We start from the raw sequence: 21,212 nt of genomic DNA, 5'->3' as shown, positions 1-21,212 counted from the left end.
AAGAATTACAGAGTTGGACTATTCAGATTCCTAATTGGTGGAGGGAATACTTGCTCCCAGATTTTTCATTGATGAGAGCAGCTAGTGAATCAGAGTAGTACCAAGTAGTTAGTGACTACTTCAGCATTTCCTAATTGACATAATATCTTTTTGTATTTTTCCTAAATTTCAGCTGACTTCATTGGAAGTAATGTGCAATTCTGTTTTTTTAAGCACTTCTGTTGTTAAGCCTATACATTACTTTAGAGTGTGGCTGAATTATTTATGAACATCTCTTGCTGTATGGGGATAATGTGTATGCTATGTAAAATTATTACAACTCTTGGGGATCCATATCTCATTACCCACTTATGTGAAATGAGAAGTTTACCAGCTTTTCAGTTTCCAGGATTCCACCCACAAAGTAAAGATGATGTAATCACCAGTAGCAGGTAGTAATTTCAGTGGGTGGAAATGAGGGCCTCTACAATAAAAAAAGGCTACACCTAGAATTTCCTTTTCATGAAGGACTTGATAGAGGCAACCAAGTTTATTTATTATATGATCTCTAAAGGGCAGAGTCCCATTTTAGAAGCTTTGCATATGAAGGAAAGAAACCTACAGTTTAGTGAGCTTACAGCCTGCAGAGGAGTCCAAGCAAATTGATAAGTATAGCAGTGAGCATCTTTGTCTTCTGGCTATAGCCAATAGCAAATTGTTTGAATTTTAATCTTGGGGGATTTATGAAAAGACTTAAGCTGCTACTTTCAAGGAGGGGGGCTACTTATTCTTCGGTAACCAGTTAGCTGAAGTTCAGCCACGTGGCACAGCTGATCATAAAGAATCTACCTTTCACTGCAGAGTGACATGGTGCATCCCCTCAGCTATTTTGGGTGGCCTGTTTTCACCATCAGGTTTCAGGATGGAAAGTCAAATCTGACCCTTATCCTTGCCCTCAGAGCATTCAGAGGCCTAGGAAAAAAGTATGTCAAATACCAGTGAAGGCTTGCTGAAGTAAGCTGTGGTTTGTATTTCTTTAATGAGTCCTTGATATGTAGTGCTGTCTTTATCCAGCTGCTTTTTTACCATACTTTCAAGATACTAGAGAAATCAAAAAACCAACCCATCTATCAACTAATCCAGAAAGACAGCTCTGGTGGAGCAGTCACAAGACTATCCTGTCCTGAATTTAATGACCTATTTTGACATCTGACTCAACTACTGATATTCTCAGAAGTCCAGTAATGTGTTAATACAGGGGCTATTTTCACACTTGAACTTCTTCAGTTGAAACAATCTTCTGCAACCATTGTCCTCTGCTATACAATGAACTTGGACTGCATAGCTCCTAGTACACTCGCTAACTCTGGGTTATAATCTACATAGACTGTCTTTACTTCACCCTCTCTTCCACAAGGAATGCTTACTGGTAACTCACATCTTCAGAGCAGATTTCAGGACCACCACCAGATCTCCCTCCTGATGTCTCCAGGAACAATCATGCAGCCTCAATACCATAGTTTTCTCAGACTTGGCAAATAACTGGTTCTCAGCTGTTTGCCAAGTTATACTAGGCATTATGTAATCTTTTCCTACACATCTTGGTTTACTTGGTGGTTCCCATTACCTTCAATATCAGAGCATTAGCTCTATGAGCAGCTCAAGGAGAAACTGGCATTTCTCTGCAGTGACTTAGTAGCTTAGATCAGGAGCATTGAGGTTCTAACAGTGAGGAGGCCTGCCCTTTGATCTTTCCATCCTCTATCATCACAAGGAATGCCTGGCTGGAATGTCTGGCTAAAAGTGGGACCAGGCTTTTGCTTTCCAGACTCTCTGAAGCTCTATATTTCTGGTATCTCAGACTCAAAATGTCTTTCCAGCAGCTGAAGGGAGGGTGCAGGCACAGAGAAAACACAATAGACTAAAACACAGCTGAAAAGTTTTACAGCTTTAACGTCTAGTCACGTTAAGAAAAAAATTCTTCAAATGATTTTGAAAATACTTTTTTTTTCTGTCAATTGGCCAAAAACTTGCTGTATATGTACAAGTGGTTTATAAAATCAGAAAGAATAAAAATCGTATTTAATAGCATTACAGTGGTTTTGTTTGTCTCTCCCTGTTCAGAAACATCCTTTGAATTTCAGGTACTTTAAACCTGAAGCTATTTTGGACCGGAGATTTTATGGACATTAGTCCCCAGTTGTATCCAGTCACAGAAGGAGCAAACAGATGTTCACAGAGTATCTGCAGTAATGTGCTTACTTGATGCTGGCCCAGTGTCCTTTAGAGAAGCCCATACCTTGAAGATCATGGACTCCGTGAGGGCAAACCAACCTTTATAACCAATACTGGGAAAAACGTGCAGAAATAAAATCCTTTCCCCAGCTGTTACCAGCATTTCAGAGCCTAAAGCAGCAGGGCATTCTCATTGCCTGCACTGGCAGCACCTACTCATATTACCTGTTGAGTGTTGGTTGGTTTTGCAGTGTCCATGGTAAGTGCTTGTGGCATCCTGACTGGAGAAGCCTTGTCAAGAATGCCATCCTCCAGCCCTCCAAGCAGAACTGCACGAGCACGACAAGTCCCCTCATGAAATTGGGTGTTTATAATCAGCGTTACATAAGCAAGCAGCGGCAGCCGAGTGCCAAAAGGTTGGAAAGCGAACTAAAACTGGAGTTTTTAGTTCTGTATCTTTTAATTCATGTAACCAATATAAGACCTCTGCAAGTTCCCATACCTTGTTGCTTCCTACAGCTGGTAGAAAAAGAGTGCTTTGTCCACAACAGTTCTGTGTTACCACAGAATCCCAAAGAGTCAGGACCTGGGATCACAAGACCAGCTGAGTTTTGATAGCTATCTTTTTACATATCGTTGCTGATGCTTTGCAAACCACATAGCTAATCCATACAGAATCAAGGTTTAGAATTTCTTTTTGGTCTCCTGACCATCAAATTTAGTTATTCAGTATTTTGAATCTGACACTTGGAAATAACAAATTCATTGGTTTTCTGGTGATCTTGAAGCAGTAGTCTTGAAGCTATCCTTCCTCCAGTTAATTGTTAACAAAATTGTCAAAAACTTGCACATATTTCCAATGGAGGCAATGGCAATTTTGAATTAGAAAAACACAACACAGAGTAAGGTCAGACAATTTATACCTGGATTCAGTGAAATCTGATCACCATGTCCTTTTCTAATTCCATGGAGACATCACAGCCATTAGTTAGTATAAAACACCTGGGCTGTACACCCCTTGGACCATTCCAGATAATTACTTGGATTAGAACTACTACCACAGCACATGGTTCTGCAGAGGAATATGCTTGCCTGCATGACTACTACTGCTGGAGCAATCCTCTTGGCAAAGACTATAGACACCCATGTTGTTCATTCTGAAATACAAGCCAGTAATCTGTATGTGTGTCTCTTACCTGGTTGCTCAGGGAAAGAAGAAGAAAAAAAAAAACAAAAAACAAAAAACAAACCATTAGCAAGAAACAGATAAGCCACACCATGTTGTTTTATGGCTGCTTAAAACTTGTCCATGTTCTGCAGGCTAAGAGGATGAATGCACAGTGCTGTTGTTTCCAGGCTCTCTGCTTTCTAATGAACCCATGACCTCTCCATCCCCCTTCTTCTTTACAAATGCTTATTGTAATTTCAGACTGCCTGGCTGCTGGCTGCCACCTGATCAGAAGCTAAACAAAGCAAGTTTTATACCAGGATGTATTCAGCAAGGGTCCACTGCTTCTCTCTCAGTACTGCACGAGATCTTCACACACATGCAGCTAGGACTGCTTGAAGGATAGGAAGTGTCCATGTTTTTTCCCAGATTCCACTGACTAATGCTATGGAGATAAGCAGCAATAGTGGGAAGTTAAAGCCAGTATACAGGATTGAGCACGCACATGGCCAGAGATAGTACAACACTGTCACATGAAGTTACAAACCAAAGTGACAGATGCTGACCTCTGAAGAAAACAAGTAAATGTTTAGAAACACAGATGAGGGATTTTATTTGCCTAAATACACCTGAGAATTATTTTGCTCTGTCACAAGGTCTAAGTATCTAAAATAATTTTCAGACAGAAAGTCTCCTGACTCCAAGAGTGCTGCATTTGGTACTGAGCTCCCCAGTACACAGGAGACATAAGCACACCAGAGAGAGCTCAACAGAGCCACAAAGATTACAAAGCAACTACAGCATTTCTTCTGTGAGGAAGGGCTGAGAGCTGGAACTGTTCAACCTGGAAACGAGAAGGCTTATGTATATAAATATCTGAAGCAAGAGTTCAAAGGAGATGGGAGCCAGGCTCTTTTCATTCATGCCATGACGGGAGACACTGAGCATAGCCTGAAACACAGGAGGCTCCATCTGAAAATCAGGAAACACTTCTTTACTGTACAGGTATCCAAGCACTGGCAGAGGTTGCCCAGAGAGGTAGTGGAATTTCACTTCTTGTAGATCTTCAGAAGCTGTCTGGATATGGTCATGGGCGACAGGCTTGATGTGGTTCTGCTTGAGCAGAGGAGTTGAACCACTCTAGAGGTCCCTTCCAACCACAACCAGTCTATGATTTTGTGACAGCACTGATAAAGGGGACACTGAGCTAGCATACTTGAATGTAAAATTAAGGCAGAAGAGGTAATCTGCAAAATCTCTGCACCAGTTAGTGAAGGTAATCAGCAGCCACAGAGCTGCATTTTAAGTGTTCCAGTAGGATTAAATATGTAAAAAACATGCAAACACATTCTTACCTCTGCAAACCTAGCGGATGAAATATTGCTGTAACTTCTGTAACATTGCTTTGGCCTTGAATTCAAGCCTTTGCTCATTTTCTTGGATTGCAGCTCCAAGCCACATGCATAGCCAGATAAAATATTATGTAAGATAGGAAAATGTGGTGATCAATAAATACCATAATTCAGTGTGCAGGAACCCCCCTAACCTCTTGATCATTCAAATTCTGCTAAATTTATCTTAACACTTTAAAGACTATATATTTAATGTAGTGGACTTTTCCTTATTATCAGCTCATTTTGAATACCTTTCTTTTCAGAGCATTTGAGTGTGCAGAAAAAAGGAAATTTTCAGTCAAGATATCAGTATTCTATGGACTTGCTGCAGGTGATTCAGTCCTGTTGGATTCACCTGCCATACCCTTTTGCAGTTCAGAAGGTATCTTCTTGCCTTAATCTTTCATGGAACCAAGCTTTTAGACCTGTAATCTATCAATCATTCTCATCACCACCCATCAGTAGTATGTGAATACACTTGCAAACATGAGAGTAGCTCAGTCATTACAGACAACTGTAAGGTTACAGCTTAGCTAATACAGCCCAGCTGGAAACCATTTATTCACTACCCTACCACCAAAGGGACACAGCTGCCAGTGAGACAACTGCTGTGCAGTAACAGCCTGAGCCTTGGTACACTGTAGTCTGCATCCCTTTTCAAGCTGCCTGGGCCAACCTTACAGCTTGTACATAAAGGTATTAAAGTAATTATGCTACACAGTAGTTAAGATACTGCTTGATAAACATGGTGAAATAATGTAGGAGATTGAACAGATTAGTTTTAGAAGATAAGACAACTAAGGTATGGTTTAATAGAGCACAGCTAGAATACAGCTCCTGTGACTGCTGGGTGAGCCAAGGAAGCAGAGTAGAGATTTTTCTAGATCAGTCTGTTCCAGATTCAACCACTTTGGCAGACAGAGCTCCAACCTAGAGAAGCAGCAGTAAGAGCAAGTCTTCCCTTGTCTTGCTCTCCACCTCTCCAGTTCACCACTCTAGTGGAAGTGTCTGCAAAGGTCAGTGAGGACAAGGACACAGTTCAAAAACATCCAAACAGCCTCTACACCACAAGTCCTTGCATATGAAGACTGCACTGAAAACCTAGTGGAACAGAACAACCAAAAGTCTTAACTGCTCAGTGCCCTCTACTGTGTGTTGAGCCTCAGATAGGCAGCCACAGTGACAGCAGAAAACTATACAGAACTACCTACCTGCAGAAGGCAGTGTCCTCAGTCCCACTGGAAGCAAGGTAAGCCCCTTAACAAGCCTGCTGTTTTAGTTTTCTTGAGCTGCTGTCTAGTGTGATTAATTGGATAGGGGAGAAATTTTTAAACTAAAGCTCTCAAGAGCTTTAAGAAAGCTTAAAGAAACAAGGAGGAAAGACTTGCAGAGACCAGAAGCACTGGTGGCTGGACATTCACCACCAAGGTGAAATCATTAGCAATCAAAATAAATGATTACCCACACCTCTGTCAAAAGGAAGCAGGAGACCTTCTCAATTCATCCCAAGTCAACACATTTTGCCGTTTAACAGATCTTTATTGTCAGTAATGTGGGAAGTGACACCTCAGTGCACAACAGCACAGAGACTACAGATTTGGAGGTACCCCCATTTCAGACACAGAAAGGAAACATCAGGAAGAACATGCAATCAAACAATGATCAGCTCTAGATACATCATGATGTGGTCCAAAAAAACACACTGAAACAATTAATCAAACATAACTTCTCTGAGTAAGGTTAAGATATTGCATTTGTAGTGTTTCCATCGAGCTTTGCTTCAGCGAACCAGTGGAGCCTGCTTGAGTGAAATGAGGACTGAACGCATGCGGGACACATCTTTTGCCTGCTTACTAGACTTGGGATTAAAGTCACAGAGCTGAGCCACACGTTCCCACTCAGTGCCCGGAAAAACTTCTTCTGCATCGTTCATAAAGGCTTCTTCAGCTGCCCTAAAAGCAATGCAATGCACCTTGTGTTAATGCCCAGTATATAAGGCACTCCTTCCCTCTTACAGGATGCAGTTTCTTTCAGCATGTTTCATAAGAAATGTGACCTGACAGCTGCTTGTGGACATTATGGCCACGTAAGCTCCCACTACCCAATCCTGGAGATGAAGGTAGATTGCAGTAGTATGCTATGCACAAGCAGTGCAGAGGATTGCAGAGGATTGTGTAAAATGTTGGAATACAGGTGTTTGGTTTTAAGAATAGATATTGAGTCTTGGCCTAAGGAGTTGCCACACAAGCTTCCAAGAAGTAAGGTACTTCTATGTAGGTGTTTTATTTATGGAGAAATGCTCAGGTCTTAACTAGTTAAGCCTCTGCCACTTAATGGCTTATATTGGACATTCGCCAACTGGAAATTTACAACTGTCTGCAAGCATGTCTTTAACAAATTCCATTTGAGGATTTAAATCAGCCCCAAGGCCTACAGGCCAATATAAAACTATCTGCTGATGATTCCAAATGCTGTAGTGAAGCAGCATGAATCATAAGGAATTTAAGTCACGAATCCCATGCTTGTGAGTGCAATAGAGCACAGCACATCTTGGCAGAGGAGATTATTTGTTTGAGGTTACATCACAGAACAGATGTATTTCCCCTGTTCTCACCCTAAGGAGACTCTAAGGAGGCTTTGTGCATTACATACTGGATAGTGCCAGTGGCTTCACAGCTATAATATTTTGGCTTTTCTATGCTGCCAATAGCATCGCTTCAATGCAAGAATAACACTCCAGCATCTAGTTTTCATGAACTGTGGGGCCCTGGTAGCTGCCTGAGTGCAGAAGCAGCAAGAAACATCAAGAGACCAAACCAAATCCATCTACTCCAACAAGCAGTACAGAGAAAGCAGTGAAAATGACTCTCCCATGAGGGTTCAGCACTATTCACAGGATGGTAAGGTTACAGACACCACTGAAGACAAGGATCACTACAACACTGCTACTTTATGTGACATGACACTTTTAGGGGGCAGTGAAGATTTTTTTACTTAACTGTTCTAGGCTGTAGCAAGGATGATTTATGTTTGTGCTTAAAGGTGAAGAGAAGAAAAGAAACGAGAGAAAGTTTAAGTCAGATATAGAAAATGAGAATGAGTTTAATGCAGATGATTAGCTGGCTGAACATGCACTAGTAGCTTAGCCTACATTCAGGAAACAGGCAGCCAGTTTTATTTTGCAGCACTTACACTGCACATTTGCATTGGATGTATGAAAATAAGGATTTTATTGAAAAAAATCTAACAAAACCAACTCCAGGAGATTTCAGAAAAGTTAAACACCACCTGTAAATCCATCATTTCACAAGTCTTGGTTTACATCCACCTATAGTTAGCTGTGAATTTCACACCAAACCTTCAATATTAATGCACTCAAAGCCACAACACGGCCCACCAGTACCCCTTCTAAAGGTGTCACCTTAGAATCTATGACATGTCCATCTTTCAGTTTAAGTCTACAAATTAAGGAAAGAAATTAAAATACATGAACAAGCCAATGAACATTGCAATCCTTCTACCCCTCAGACACTGGCATACTCACTGGGGCTTGACAGTCACAGCTCTGTTTTCAGTGACCTATTAGGCTGGCAAAACATCTGCACTGCTCCTAAATGTCTTCCCAGCAGTTTACAGTGATTTCCCAATACCACCTTTTTGTACTTTCCACCTGTTCTCTAACAGCCTACTTCTGTATGCATGCACATTTTCTACACTGATGTATGTCAGGCAATTAATTCCCTTCTACCTTCCTTGGCTTGTGACCCTCTACATTCAAGCATTGCTTGAAAATTTTTCTGATACGCAGGCAAAGCAGGTGATCACTGCATATTACAGAGTTAAACATTGCTTCTCTGTGGATGGACTAAATACAGCACCTATGTGAAACTCAGGCACTAACCCACACCCCCAACAAAGCGTCTTGCTAAGCAATGTTCACTGGCCTGGAAACAACTGCAAACCCTTAGGTCTAAAGACTACTGAAGTCATTACCAAAATTCCAGTGGCATGTACACTACATGACTTAATCTGAAATTGCTAGGCTTTGTGCAGTGCACACGGGAGAACTGCACTTAATACTGCAGACCAGAAGCGGTCCAATAAGTAAAAAATATTCAGAAGGCACCCTCAGACATTCAGCACTGTTTCTGATCCTGCTTATTATCGTGTTGACTAGCAAACAGAATTAGTAGTTAAGCAACATACACATAACCAATCACGTCAGCGAAGGGTTGTTTGTAGAAAGCTTCATCTGCCACCCTAAGTAGCAAGTAGTCCAACAGGCAGGCAAGCAGGCAGGAGAAAAGAGATAAGGATGAGAAGTACAGAACATAGCTGGAAGCAGTTTTTAAAAGCACATTAACCTTGTATCACCTAGACTTACTGTAACAGGAAAGCAGATACCACATGGAATGTATCAATTAAGCCATTGGTCAGAGGAGCAACACAGAAGTCCTGCTACATCCTAGAAGTTTGGATCCAGATAGCTGAGGACTAGAGGAGTCCCAGTGTTAGCATTAGACTACTCCCAGAGGACAGAAACTACCATCAGGCAAGAGATCTCACCAGGGTGATGAGAATGCCAAACACTTCTGTGCAACACTTTTTTAATGAGCCCTGCTCCAGACTCCATGTCCTGCACTGAAACACTGGCCATAACAAAGCTATGAGGTATCATGAGCATATCATGAGCACTGGTCACTGACTGGAACAGAGCTAATCCAGTTTCCCTTTCCTGGCCCAGCCAAAAAGTAATGAATTCCTCAATGAATGGAAGTGGCAAATCCATAATTTTGAAGGCAGTGTAGACCTCCTTTCTTCCTTTACAAAGAAGAGTAGTCTACCTAGGACTTTTCTTAATAAAGACAAACCTGATGGCTATTTTGATAAGTGGTATTTAAAAAAAAAACAAATTAACAAAAAAACCCAACAAAATTAAGAAAACAGCAGTTCATTTTGAACCCTGTGAGTTTCCAAAATATAAAGCAGTCCTGATGATTACCTGGACAGAATGACTTAGAGATTTAAGAGGCATTAAGTCAGTTCTATCACGTTTACCTGCATGCAGCTTGAAGTCACAATTCCAGAGAGAACTTTTAAGAAACTCTAAGAACTTACTATTCTGGCAACCAAGTCATCACTTTCTGCCACAGGACCCACAATTGGACAATTCAAACCACTACAGACACAGTCAGCATTTAGTTTTTCACTAGTAGACCTGAGTCATGCTATTTCTGAACTACTTCCAAAAAGAGCAGCATAAGGTTTTAAGATATTTAATGAAATGACCTGTAGCAAAGATTAACTAGAATGCCACTTCCGTATGTTCTAAAGTAAGCAAAGTAAGAATGCTAATCTCAGGGTAGGTAATTGCAGACACTGAAGGCCTGTGCAGCTGGGATAATGACAGCAAGTGGGTAAAGTATTTTCTGGCCATGTTCAAGTTTTATGTCCAAAGGAATCTTTAGGAATACTTGATCATCATCTTAATGCTTCCTGGATATTAAATCTAGATTATTTAAGAAAACTTAAAAGGATAGGTAATTAGGAGTGTTTACTTTAATGATGGGAACGACTATTGTCTTAAGACATACAAGAAGTATTCTAATCTCCCTCTGCAATTATTTTCTTAAGTAGAACCATAATTCTTCTGATGGCTGGAGAAACTTTACCTGTTACTGGCTTTTGTTTTCTCAAGCTTTTCATCTTGCCTTGCATACCACTCTTCCAACTCTTTTATTGCTTTCTCTTTCCATTCTGCTTCCTGCTTTCTTGAATTTGCATCTGAAGATTTAAGAATTGTTTTGTCAGTCATGTTTGTATCCAAATGCATCTTGCAAACATTTCAACTGATGGTTCAGGGTGCACTCTACTGCAGACAGTTGCTTCACCAGCTCAGGTAAGGATTAGAAGATTTTCTGATTTAGGCTATGAGAACTCTAAATATTACAAACATTCAAAGGATTAGCTAAACAGAAATCCTGTGCTGCATAACTGGGACAGTCCATTTCAGTTTAGGATAGGCATTTTGCAGAGTAGTTCAGATTCAGTTAATCTGTTGGTCTGCAAACTGCTCAAACCAGAACCATCACCTAGCTATGCCAGTGCTGGAACAAAGTTTTGTAAAGCCTCTATGCTTAAACAAAGTGAAGGAATCTGGCACTCTACACACAACCTACAGCTCAGGACAACCTCATCTGCTGTAACTAGCCCAAAAGAGGAGCAAAAGGGTCAGCCCTAGCCAGAATGACATTTTACAGAAGGTTCTGTCCTTGCAATTTCAAGCAAAGGCTCCTCCACCATGTAAGTGGGAAGCACACCAGTTTGTAGTCTCTTAAACACTGTCCATGGGTAGGTACCACTAGGCATTTGATAGCTGTGTTTAGTTTAGTTAATAATCCACTGCTTTCTTAATTTAGTTATTAGATTAAAATCCATGTGACAACAGATGGCTTCAGCAATTACAAAATGAGTAATCTTTATCCTTTGAAATAAACTACTAATGCCTGCACTATTTATTATCATCTTTTTATATTACAAAAGCTGTTCATTTTCTGTCAGCTCATCTGTAAGTAAAGGTTCAGAGAAGCCTCTTGCTTGCTGACTCACACAACAGTATTAAGTCTGCTTACTAGAAGACTCATCCAGGCTTGCTCCTTGAACTCAGGAAGCACATCAAGACTCCGAAGAGGCAGTGCCATGGTTCAGAATTCTACTGCTTAAGAATCATAGAATGGCTTGAGTTGGAAGAGGCCTTAAAAATCAAAAATCACTTAGTTCTATCTCCTCTGCCACAGAGCTTTTGACTGCTCAAAGCCCTATTCACCCTGGGATGGGACATGCACACTATCTCTGGGCAACCTGTGCAAGTGCTTCACCACCCTCAGCATAAAGAATTTTATCCTAATGGCTAATCCAAACCTCCCCTTTTTCTGTTTAAAGCCCTTATCCTTTATAAACTACACACCCTTGTAAAAATTCCCACTCCAGTTCTTCTGTAGGTCCCCTTTAGGTACTGGAAGGTTGCTCTAAGGTCACCCCAGAGCCTTCTCCAGGTGGAACAACCCCAATTCTCTCAGCCTGACAGAAGCTGACATTAAGTTACTCAACAAATACCATGCTTACCAAGTTGCTCCAGGCGCTCCTTTTGCTCCTCTTTCCATTTACGAATACTTTCTGGTTCTGATTGCAGTCTATCTACTTGGGAGATGGCAGCATAGCAGTGTGTGGGACCATTACTCTCCTTGGAGGAAAGGAATAATAAAGTCATTTGTGTACAACAAGTGAATATTTCAGATAATTGCCTGCCAGCTATAAAAAATTAGACTCTATTTTAAGTGAACCAATAACACATTCACTTGATGTTGTAACATATTTCCACCATTAAAAACATCTTCCTACAAATTACAGCGGAACTGAAGGAAATTAACACAGGACTTCCTCCAGAAACCAGGGATCAAACAAAAATTCAAGACAACTGGAAATACAAGAGCCACAAACACTTGGTGCCAGAGCACTAAGGCTGCAGAAGGCAGAAGACAGTGCCCAGCACCCCACTACACATTTGTAGGCCAGATATTCTCCCAAGTTCATCTCACCTTTAATATTTGCTGTGAAAGTAATTTTCTTTACGGATTTGTGCACAGGAGTATAAAACATTCTTTGCAACTTATTTGTCTTCTTCAAGAGACATTTGCATACCACATTGCAAAATCTGGATTTCTGTATGCAGCTTATAATACAAGAGGCATTTCAATATTTAACCATCAGAGGAGTGAGAGTACTAGCAGCCTTTTCACAATGTAGTATCTCAAAAGCTTGAAATTAATTAATACCCCACATTTACAAAGCTAATGAATATTGTGGTATTTGCTACAGAACATACTCTAAGTTTAACAACTTTTATTGCTTCATCCTACCCCTAACAGAGTTGAGAAACACCACTCCTACAAGTACCAGGTCTGTTGCAGTTAACCACAGATTTGACTGTGCCTTGTCCTGGACCTCCTGTAGCCCTCAATGAAGGAATAATGCAATGAGAAGACACTAGGCTGGTGCAACACCACCAGACTTCACATTTAATCTGAAGCAAAATAAACTGGACAGCTGCAGGGCCAGCTAGTTACAGGCAGCTAGAACGTAAGTTATGCATAGCCTATTCAGTCTCTTCTTTCTCATTAAGAGGAAGCTCTGTCAACCAAACCAACTGGTCTCTTAGAATTCCAAACTCAAAATCAAGGTATCTAAAGAGGGCAATCTACCTTCTGTTGTACAAGAAAGTGCAAAGGGCCTGTAAAATACAAGTTGTCCCATCAATCTCACAGTAATGCTGTCAGCAACAGTGAAAGCTGTTCGTGTCTCCACAAAGCTCAACATTCACTTAAAACTCCGAGGAGAAGTACATTGCTCCCAAGCATTCATTTAATCAGGGCTAACGAGCCCTGTGACACCAGGCAATGACCATGCCTTGGACACAATGTCCACTGAAATTCAGTTACAACAAAGTGATTGCCTTGGCATGCCTCATTCCTCCCTGACACCAATTAAGCAGGTATCTCCTCCTCCTTCTGTCATTACCATGGCTGTCTAACATACTTTCTTACTGTGACTGAGCTTTTTAGCCATCAGCTTAATTTCATGCAACGTCATGTCACTAAGAAATGTATAGTGTTTTCAGTCTGTCCGTTGTAAGACCATCTTGATAAGAAAACCAGGATGCATGAATTATCTTAAAAGAGCAAGCAAATCTGAAAATTCTGCTTTAAACTAGGTAATCAGAGCACACTTCCAGTTTAGCAGTCAGAGAAAGCCAATGTAAAGTCATATCACAAAGCCTATCAATCTGCTTTACAGTGCTTATGTACTGTTAAGCTGAATTTAAAAATGTACTGCTGCTTTAAGTTGCCTCTAAGTTCAGAGGATGGGCATAATCAAGAACACTGACAACTTTATGAGATGAGCTACCAGAATAGAAGACCCTCCTCAGATATGATACAAAATTACTTTAAAGACAAGAAATAGGAAGTATCAGTCTACATTAAGGTAAAGTTCTCAGAGTAGAACAGCACATTCTAAGTACAGAATACTTCTATCTTACCTGATAGACATCCCCGTTAACCACTCCATCAACAGCATCTGTAAAGAGGTGACTTGTTTAGTCATTCGAGAAAAGATAGAACAGCCAAATTTACTGATTTCTGTAACTTGGATGGAAAGCTTTACTAGAGTATGTAATGTGGGAGTTGTGAATGTTACTTGATACCCTGCAGGGACACTTCCTTCTCCCTGCACTTTTCTCGACAGGCATGAAAAACCAAATGAACCACCATTCTGCAGAATCAGAAATACAAGATTATTTCTGCATCATGAGCTCTTGCTTCTAACAACATAAACAGCAGAGGTGATACTGCTGAGAGGCTGCTACAGACTGCATTCTAAAGCTACTCCTACTTTGTCCTTCCTCTCTTAGAAGCTGACTACTATACAACTGTTCTGAAGTTAAGAAGGATGACTACCACTTTTTTAGTGTCTACCTGGAATATTAACAATCCTGCAGTCAACAACTGGTAATTCTTATCCTAGTGTTGTTACCTCCTAATCAGCTCAAAAGATATAGCTAACAATCCTAGCAAAGTCACCTTACTGTTCCTATCTGTGATGGCATGCTTGATAGCTTCCTGCTTCAGTTGCAGCATTATTCTCTGAAGTGACACTGGCAAGAGAGCCTCAGAAACAGGTTCAGGTACAAATCTTTGCCACAGAACCCTAAAATTTTGTATTTTTAAAACACAGCCATAGGGAACACGTGCCAGTTGTAAATCAAACTTTAAAGTTTTTAAAACTATTAAAATCTCTGGGCTACACAAAATACACCAAGATTTTCAAGAACTGCTAAATCTCAGCAGGGCATCTCTCTGGAGCATGGCCATATCACATCTGTCTGCGTGCTATACCAAGTAGCCATGTTACTCATGCCACCATGGATAAATCCATCACACAGGAGTGTTTCCACCATAACACACCCCTCAGTGAAAGAAGTGATTGTACCAAACAGTAAGCAGGAAAAAAAAAGTTACTTTGCACCATCTTCTTAAAAATAGATAAAACTAAGCACATCATTCTGCTGTATTGTCTTGTTTGCAAGACAATACAGCAGTATGCATAGTTTCATAGTACTAGTGAATGGCACACAGGAAATTCTTCATACTCCTTCATCAGGAAAGTAGGCAAGTATTTTAAGTCTTTCTGAGCCTTGAAGAGCAATCATTAGCTGTGTTATGAAGAGGACTGTAAATTCAGTTTGAGAATGGCAGTTGAGTTGGAGGATACTAGTCCCCAAGAACATAGATACTAACTTTGGCAGGGGAAGACTCAAATTAAGAAAAAATAGCTTTTCAGTTATGAGAAACTGATATTCTGTAACTAGACTCCCATAACTGAGAGATGGTTGCTACTTTGTCAGATTCCTACTTCTCTTCAAGGTACAGGAGGGCTTTACAAAGACAAAGTCATCAGCTGGGCCAGAAGGCTCATAGATCTTGAGGATGCTTCCAAGAACAGTGGTAGTATGTTTAAGTTTTCTTGTCACACCAAAAAACATTCATTATGGTCTTCACTGCTCAGACTGGTAGTCTACTCAGGTAAAAGGAACAACATCATTGCTTAAGGCTGTGCCTGAGATGAAAACACACAGGTTTGTCTGAGGGCCATTTTCGTTCTGCACAGAACCAGACACGAACAGCCATTGAACCAAGGGTTTCCAGAGGGCACTCAGGTCAGAAGCATTGGCAATATTAGAACAAATTTCCCATCTGTTCTGAGCTCCCTAGAACTTGCAATTAAGCTGCAGAGTCAGCATGCTGACTGAGCATATCACAAGCAGAGGAGGAAATAGAACTGTACCAGCATGCTGTCATATGCCAATACAAGTGTGCTAAGCACAACAAAACTAATAGTCAAACATTCCTTCATTTCAGCTCTCTAGTCTTCATGCTTGCATAAGTAAGTATGAAGTACAGGAAAACTGTTTGCCAGCCTTCATATCAGTAATTAATGCTAGCTGTGTATCAGATTTTTCTGTTCACAGAAACATGCTATTTCATAAGCTTCCCACAGAAAAAGCCTAAATACTGGTAATGCCATCATAACATTTTCAGCAGCCATGAACAATGAAACCTCTCTACTGGCTCCAGAGTCCATCCAATTCTTTCACAGTATTCTGTCTCCTGAAGTTAAAATCGACATTAAGGGCACTGTTGCAATGAATATGCCCAAACATCTATAGTTCTGCAATGTATGCCGACAATATGGTAATAACGAATTTTCATACAACAACACATTTTGTACCTTTAGATACCTTTTAGAGTCTGGAATAGTCTGAAGAGGTTAAATCATATCAGTTGCCTTGCATTCACAGTAGATACGACACCCAAGCTTGACATAAATAGAAAGCTAGCATCAATGCCCTCCACATTAACTACAGTTTACTAAAGAAAAGACTGGGTAGTTTGAAGATAAATACAAAACCCATTTTGTCACTTCAGTCCTAGAAGTCAATATATGGCCTCAGAGGTTTATAACAATCATGATCAACTATTCTGAAGGCTACTGCTGGCATTATTACCACCCAATACCACTTGGTCTAAAAGGAAGCTAGCTTAGCCTTGTTCACCAGCCTCTCTAAAGTTTTATTCTCAATGCAAAAGAGGTCTGTTGTCCAAAACATTAGAGGCAGGGTTTTGCAGTACATTGAAACATTTTTCTTATACTCTTTTAAAATAGAATGATTTTTAATGAGTTATCTTCAGCAACTCTTTTAAAAAACAAGTACTCTAAGTACTGCTACTTTCAGTGAGCTAGCAGCTCTAGTTAAACCAACAGAAGAGCAAAGTTTAACATATTCTGACATAAGGTTAAGTAACTTCACCACCCAAGGCCTAGTTTCCCATCCTTTTTCTTTTAGGCACAGTCATGCTTTCCTTTTACCTCTATCTCTCACACATAAGATGATAAGAAAGAAGAATCTTTTACAGAACTTTTGTTTGCATAGTTATGCATGAACCTGGAGAAGAAATAATTTTTCTAGCTATAACTTCTTCTTATGCCTGTGTGCAAAATAAAGGCAAGAAGCTCAAGAAGAGTGCTTCTTTCCAGTGTTTTAGTTCTAATCTGCTGTCCTATCAAAACCCATTAGTTCCCTCATTTCCAATATAGTCGACAGGATAGAATAAAACACACCTGCAGTAATACTGTGCCATAAAAGCTCCTGTAATTTTCCAATGTAACAGCTTCTGTAATTTCCAGCTTCTGTAAACTTCTACTAGTATTCTCTTGAAAACAAAAAAAAAATTAAGATTTTTCTGTTCTGACTTCATAATAATGCAGCATCACTAACACAAGCTAGAGTGATACCATACCTTTCTCAGTGCTGTCTTATGGGGCTCTGAAGCCTCAGATACTGATTGCACAGCAAAATGCAGATCAATGGCTGTTCAAACAATTAAGAAAAAAATCAATAGTCACAGACAAGAATTCTTTCTGTCTGTGGTGCTAACTATAGAGACAGGAGGAATCAATTCTTTCCTAAACAATTTTGAAGCAAATTGATACTCAATTCTTGAAATGCTATTAAATTAAATACTTAGACAACCCACCAGACACGATTAATTTTCTTAATTGCTAGAGGTTCATGAATGACTTTCGAAGACAGAGAAACATAATTCAGTCAAGTTCATATGAAACTTACAGAGCACGAAAATGTGAAAGCAATGTTTGAGACTAGTCAGCCTACATTAAACTTGTGTATTTGCATGATTGTTAACATATATAACTGCTTGTCTTTGAATGAAATTTCCCATAAGAAGCTACCTGACAAACTGCCATGAGGATTGTATATTGGCTATCTAGAAACCACACATTTCCCCTTGAACTCTCTCTCTCTTGCTCAGAGAACACAGCAGGCAAACTGATACAACCTCAAGACATGCTACTGTCAGAATCTCACTGCAAATACATGGACATTGATTCATCACTGAGAAAGAAATCTCATAAGACATCACATTAATAATACCTAGGCAAAGCATTATATTACTTGATTTATACAGTACTCCCTGGTTTCCAGAGTAGGGATTACGCTTCACCTTCCAAGGGAAATAAGATTAAGTATTTGCATGCTCAGGCAGCTTGAATGGTGTTGCTATTTACATAACGAATGGATCAGGTCTGGATCAGTATTCCAACCCTGACCATGGCAATATGAAATGATGCTGTGTGAGACACACAAACTTGGCAATGTTCTGCCGTTTCCACCATACTCACCCAGTATCCACCATTACAACAATTAACAGAATTCCCTATATTGATATTTTCAATTCATCACTAGCTCACTTCTGTCCATGTATTTGTCTAATCATTTACCAAGAGACTGAAATGAAAGACTGCTTGTTGATGAGACACTGTGATTCTTAAAAGTGTATTTCAAGAAGCTGATGACTATTTGTCACTATATCTGAAGTTAAGATCTTCAAACTTCAGTTGAGAGCTGCCAAAGTTAGTACTTTTGGCCCAGTATTTAGAAAGAACTTATCCAACAGACCTGTAAATAAGGAGTTAAAAAAGTAAATCCATAAATCCCTGGTCAGGATGCTTAAGGATTTACATAAGAACTCACATTGTTTCAAGAAAAAATTTTCATTTACCTATTCAGTTACAGAAGAGTTTAAGGAGCTAATATGCCAGAGACTACAACTGTCTGATATTTATTAAGGTACTGATCAGATGAAATGTCTAACACAAATGGCAACAGAAGTCATTAGCTCATTTGTCACCGTGCCTGAACCAGTACATTTTGCATGGCTGAAGTCTGTTCTTTTTAACATGGAGGGAGATCAATGTTCTGTTAAGAAACAGGACTATCAAAAGTCCACAAGCATTGTCTCCCTCACCTATTTAACAGGCCAGAGCATAAATGCAATCCTAGGGCATAAAAGAAAGCAAGATGAGATACAGATCCTGCCTAGATTTCTCAGATTCTTGGATCATATCATCATATTTATTATTTTATTAACTTCTTTCTAAAGTTCTCCAATAACCCTTTTGCACTTCATGACAAGTCAATTTCCATGACTTCAGAAAAAGCACTTGAAAGGCAGTTTAAGAACTACTTTTAAATATCAAACGAATCTAGAAGCATTGAACAAACCAACTTTTTGACAAGCAAACACTTTGCAACAGTCACTACTACATGCACTAACTACATCTAGTTGTTCTGGTACATTGTGAGAAAGGTCAATGATAGACTTTTTTTCCCCAACTAAATTAGTTTTCAAACAAGTACTTTGATGTTCCAGAGTCTGTTTGGAACGTAAAGCCCATGTAAGACATGATATTTGCCTAAGGCTTCTGAAAGCCAGAAGGGAAGTGTCCACTGTGTCTGTTTCTGCACTATACATAGAATAGGGAAGCCAAATTAGGTATGCTACCAAAACAGGATGGTGCTCTGATAACAATTATACTCAAGTTCTTGTGCTGGAGCAAGACAGTCCCCAGTAAACACCTTTTTTTTTTCAGGAGTATGTAATCCCTATGTTTTGGACCTTATGAGTGAGCAGATGTTAAAGGCAGTGAGTGGCACCACTAAATAAGCACGGGAAGGTCTCCATTACCCAGTTTATCTAGATGAGCTTTATTGACAGATACTACAAACCTGCCTCCTCATACATAAGATACATCAGTAATTTCTGTTATCAGGTTGCAAAATGAAGATTTAATTCTAAATATGTTCTGACAATGAACTGGGGAGCAGTTATTCAACTTAGTCTGAAGGAGAGTTGCATCCTATTGCGGTAACAAATGGATGTCTTATGAGAGCAAGTATGTCCCTGTGGCCCTGGTGATAAGTAGAAGCAAAGTCTTCTGAGAGAGTTGCAACATCAACCCCTTTCCACTCAGGCTTCTGCTAAAACCTTTCATAAGGAGAAGTGTTTATTTAGGGCTTCTGTAGTCTACCATTAGACTAAGTGGAAACACACTAACCTACACACCTTAACACACAGTACCCACCCTTCTCCAAATGCGGGTTCTGCAGTGTAGGGTTGGCTACATTCAGTACAAAGGTTACCATGGAACAAAGGCTAAAGGTTTACTAAAATTAAACATTAGCTTAATTACTCTTATGCTTTAAGAGTAAGACCACCCCCACTGAAGACAGGAACTCAACTGGCGGATTTATCCAGCTTTTAGAAGCCTTCCTTCAGGCAGGCTGGCTGCTGGATTAGACGAGATCAGCACCGCTCGCATTAGGATATGGGCACGCCTTCGGCATCTTCAGGGCACACAAGCTATAAACGAGGGAGCAGGGAGGTAGCTCGCCTTGTGTCACAGCGCACACAGAACAGCCCCGACCCACCCCCAGGACCACCCCCGGGCAGCGGGGCCCGCTCGGGGCAGAGCGCCGGGGCGAGGACCCCGCCGGCACCGCCCCCGAGGGAAAGAGGAACCGGGACCCCTCACCCCCAGCCCCACCCGCCGCCCCCTCAGGGCGTACCCGCGCCCAGGCCCTCGGGAGGCTGCAGCGCCTCGGGCACCTCGCCGTTCTCCAGGATGTCGTAGCCCTCGTCGTTCTCGATGCCCGCGATCTCGTTCTCCTGCTGCGCCAGGAAAGCGGCGGCGGGATCCTCCTCGCCACCGTCGGATGTCCCGTTCCCGGCCGGCGACTGCTGTGGCTGCTGAGCACCGAAGAGCTCCATGTCGGCCATGGGTGAAGACGGGCAGGCAGCTGCGGCTCCGCACCGCGCCTACGCCGGGCAGGAGCGCGGAAGGGGCGGGGGCGCCCCGCCTGCGCCAATGAGCGGCGAGCACCGCCGGCTCCGCCCAATCAGCGAGCGGTCGTGGCGGGGTCTGCGGAACGCGAGCCAATCAGCGCCCAGAGAGCAGCGGGCGGGGCGGGGCGGGGCGGAGCTCGGCCGCCGTGCCCGGAGGAAGCGGGCGGCACCGGCGGGATCTGCTCCGGCGGGATAGGGGTTACCTCTGCCTGGCTGCCAAAGCACAGGTGCTCCGCTGGGACAAAGCACGAGTCCATGGGCAACTTGGAGACAAATTCGAACCCGCAGAATACGTCCAAAACATCGGTCTGTCCAACATATTTCTCTCGTGATTTTGACTGTCTTCTGTCTAACACGGGAAAGCTTAAGTCACAGAAACACAGAAAGTGTCAGGTTGGTAGGGACTGTAGTGGGTCATCTGTTCAACCTCCCTGCTTAAGCAGGGTCATCCCAGATCATTTGGCACAGGATTGTGTCTGTATGGTTCTTGAATATCTCCAGTGAGGGAGACTTCACACCCTCTTTGGACAATCTGTTCCAAGACTCAGTTACCCACACACTAAAATTCTTTCTTATATTCAAGTGGAATTTACTGTGCATCAGTTTTTGCTGATG

At 41.2% G+C, this 21,212-nt stretch overlaps 1 protein-coding gene across 3 annotated transcripts; it reads right to left on the bottom strand.

The window, feature by feature from the left end:
• Window positions 1-6,304: 6,304 nt before the first annotated feature.
• On the bottom strand, window positions 6,305-20,560 carry CLTA (clathrin light chain A). Of its 3 annotated transcripts, XM_062512861.1 has the most exons (6): window positions 20,321-20,560; window positions 13,874-13,911; window positions 11,902-12,019; window positions 10,449-10,560; window positions 8,983-9,036; window positions 6,305-6,728 (listed from the first exon to the last, which is right to left on the bottom strand). In XM_062512861.1, the coding sequence occupies exons 1-6, from the start codon at window positions 20,529-20,531 to the stop codon at window positions 6,557-6,559; spliced, it is 705 nt and encodes a 234-aa protein (XP_062368845.1). In that variant the 5' UTR covers window positions 20,532-20,560; the 3' UTR covers window positions 6,305-6,556. The 3 variants fall into 3 exon arrangements, with proteins under 3 accessions (XP_062368845.1, XP_062368846.1, XP_062368847.1); XM_062512862.1 differs by lacking the exon at window positions 8,983-9,036; XM_062512863.1 differs by lacking the exon at window positions 8,983-9,036 and having other exon boundaries at window positions 20,333-20,560.
• Window positions 20,561-21,212: the final 652 nt, after the last annotated feature.

Source organism: Cinclus cinclus, chromosome Z (genome assembly GCF_963662255.1).
Source record: "Cinclus cinclus chromosome Z, bCinCin1.1, whole genome shotgun sequence".
NCBI lineage: Eukaryota > Metazoa > Chordata > Aves > Passeriformes > Cinclidae > Cinclus > Cinclus cinclus.
The sequence above is the reverse complement of the archived record's forward strand: the minus strand, read 5'-3'. Positions and strand labels throughout refer to the sequence as shown.

What these genes read in the sequence shown, in the direction of transcription:
- CLTA (XM_062512861.1), bottom strand. Translation starts at nt 20,531, where the DNA reads ATGGCCGACATGGAGCTCTTCGGTGCTCAGCAGCCACAGCAGTCGCCG. An exon ending in TTAACGGGGATGTCTATCAG is followed by an intron (nt 12,020 to 13,873) that starts GTAAGATAGAAG and finishes CTTTCCTCCAAG; the next exon opens with GAGAGTAATGGTCCCACACA. An exon ending in GCTGACGTGATTGGTTATGT is followed by an intron (nt 6,729 to 8,982) that starts GTATGTTGCTTA and finishes CATTGCTTTTAG; the next exon opens with GGCAGCTGAAGAAGCCTTTA.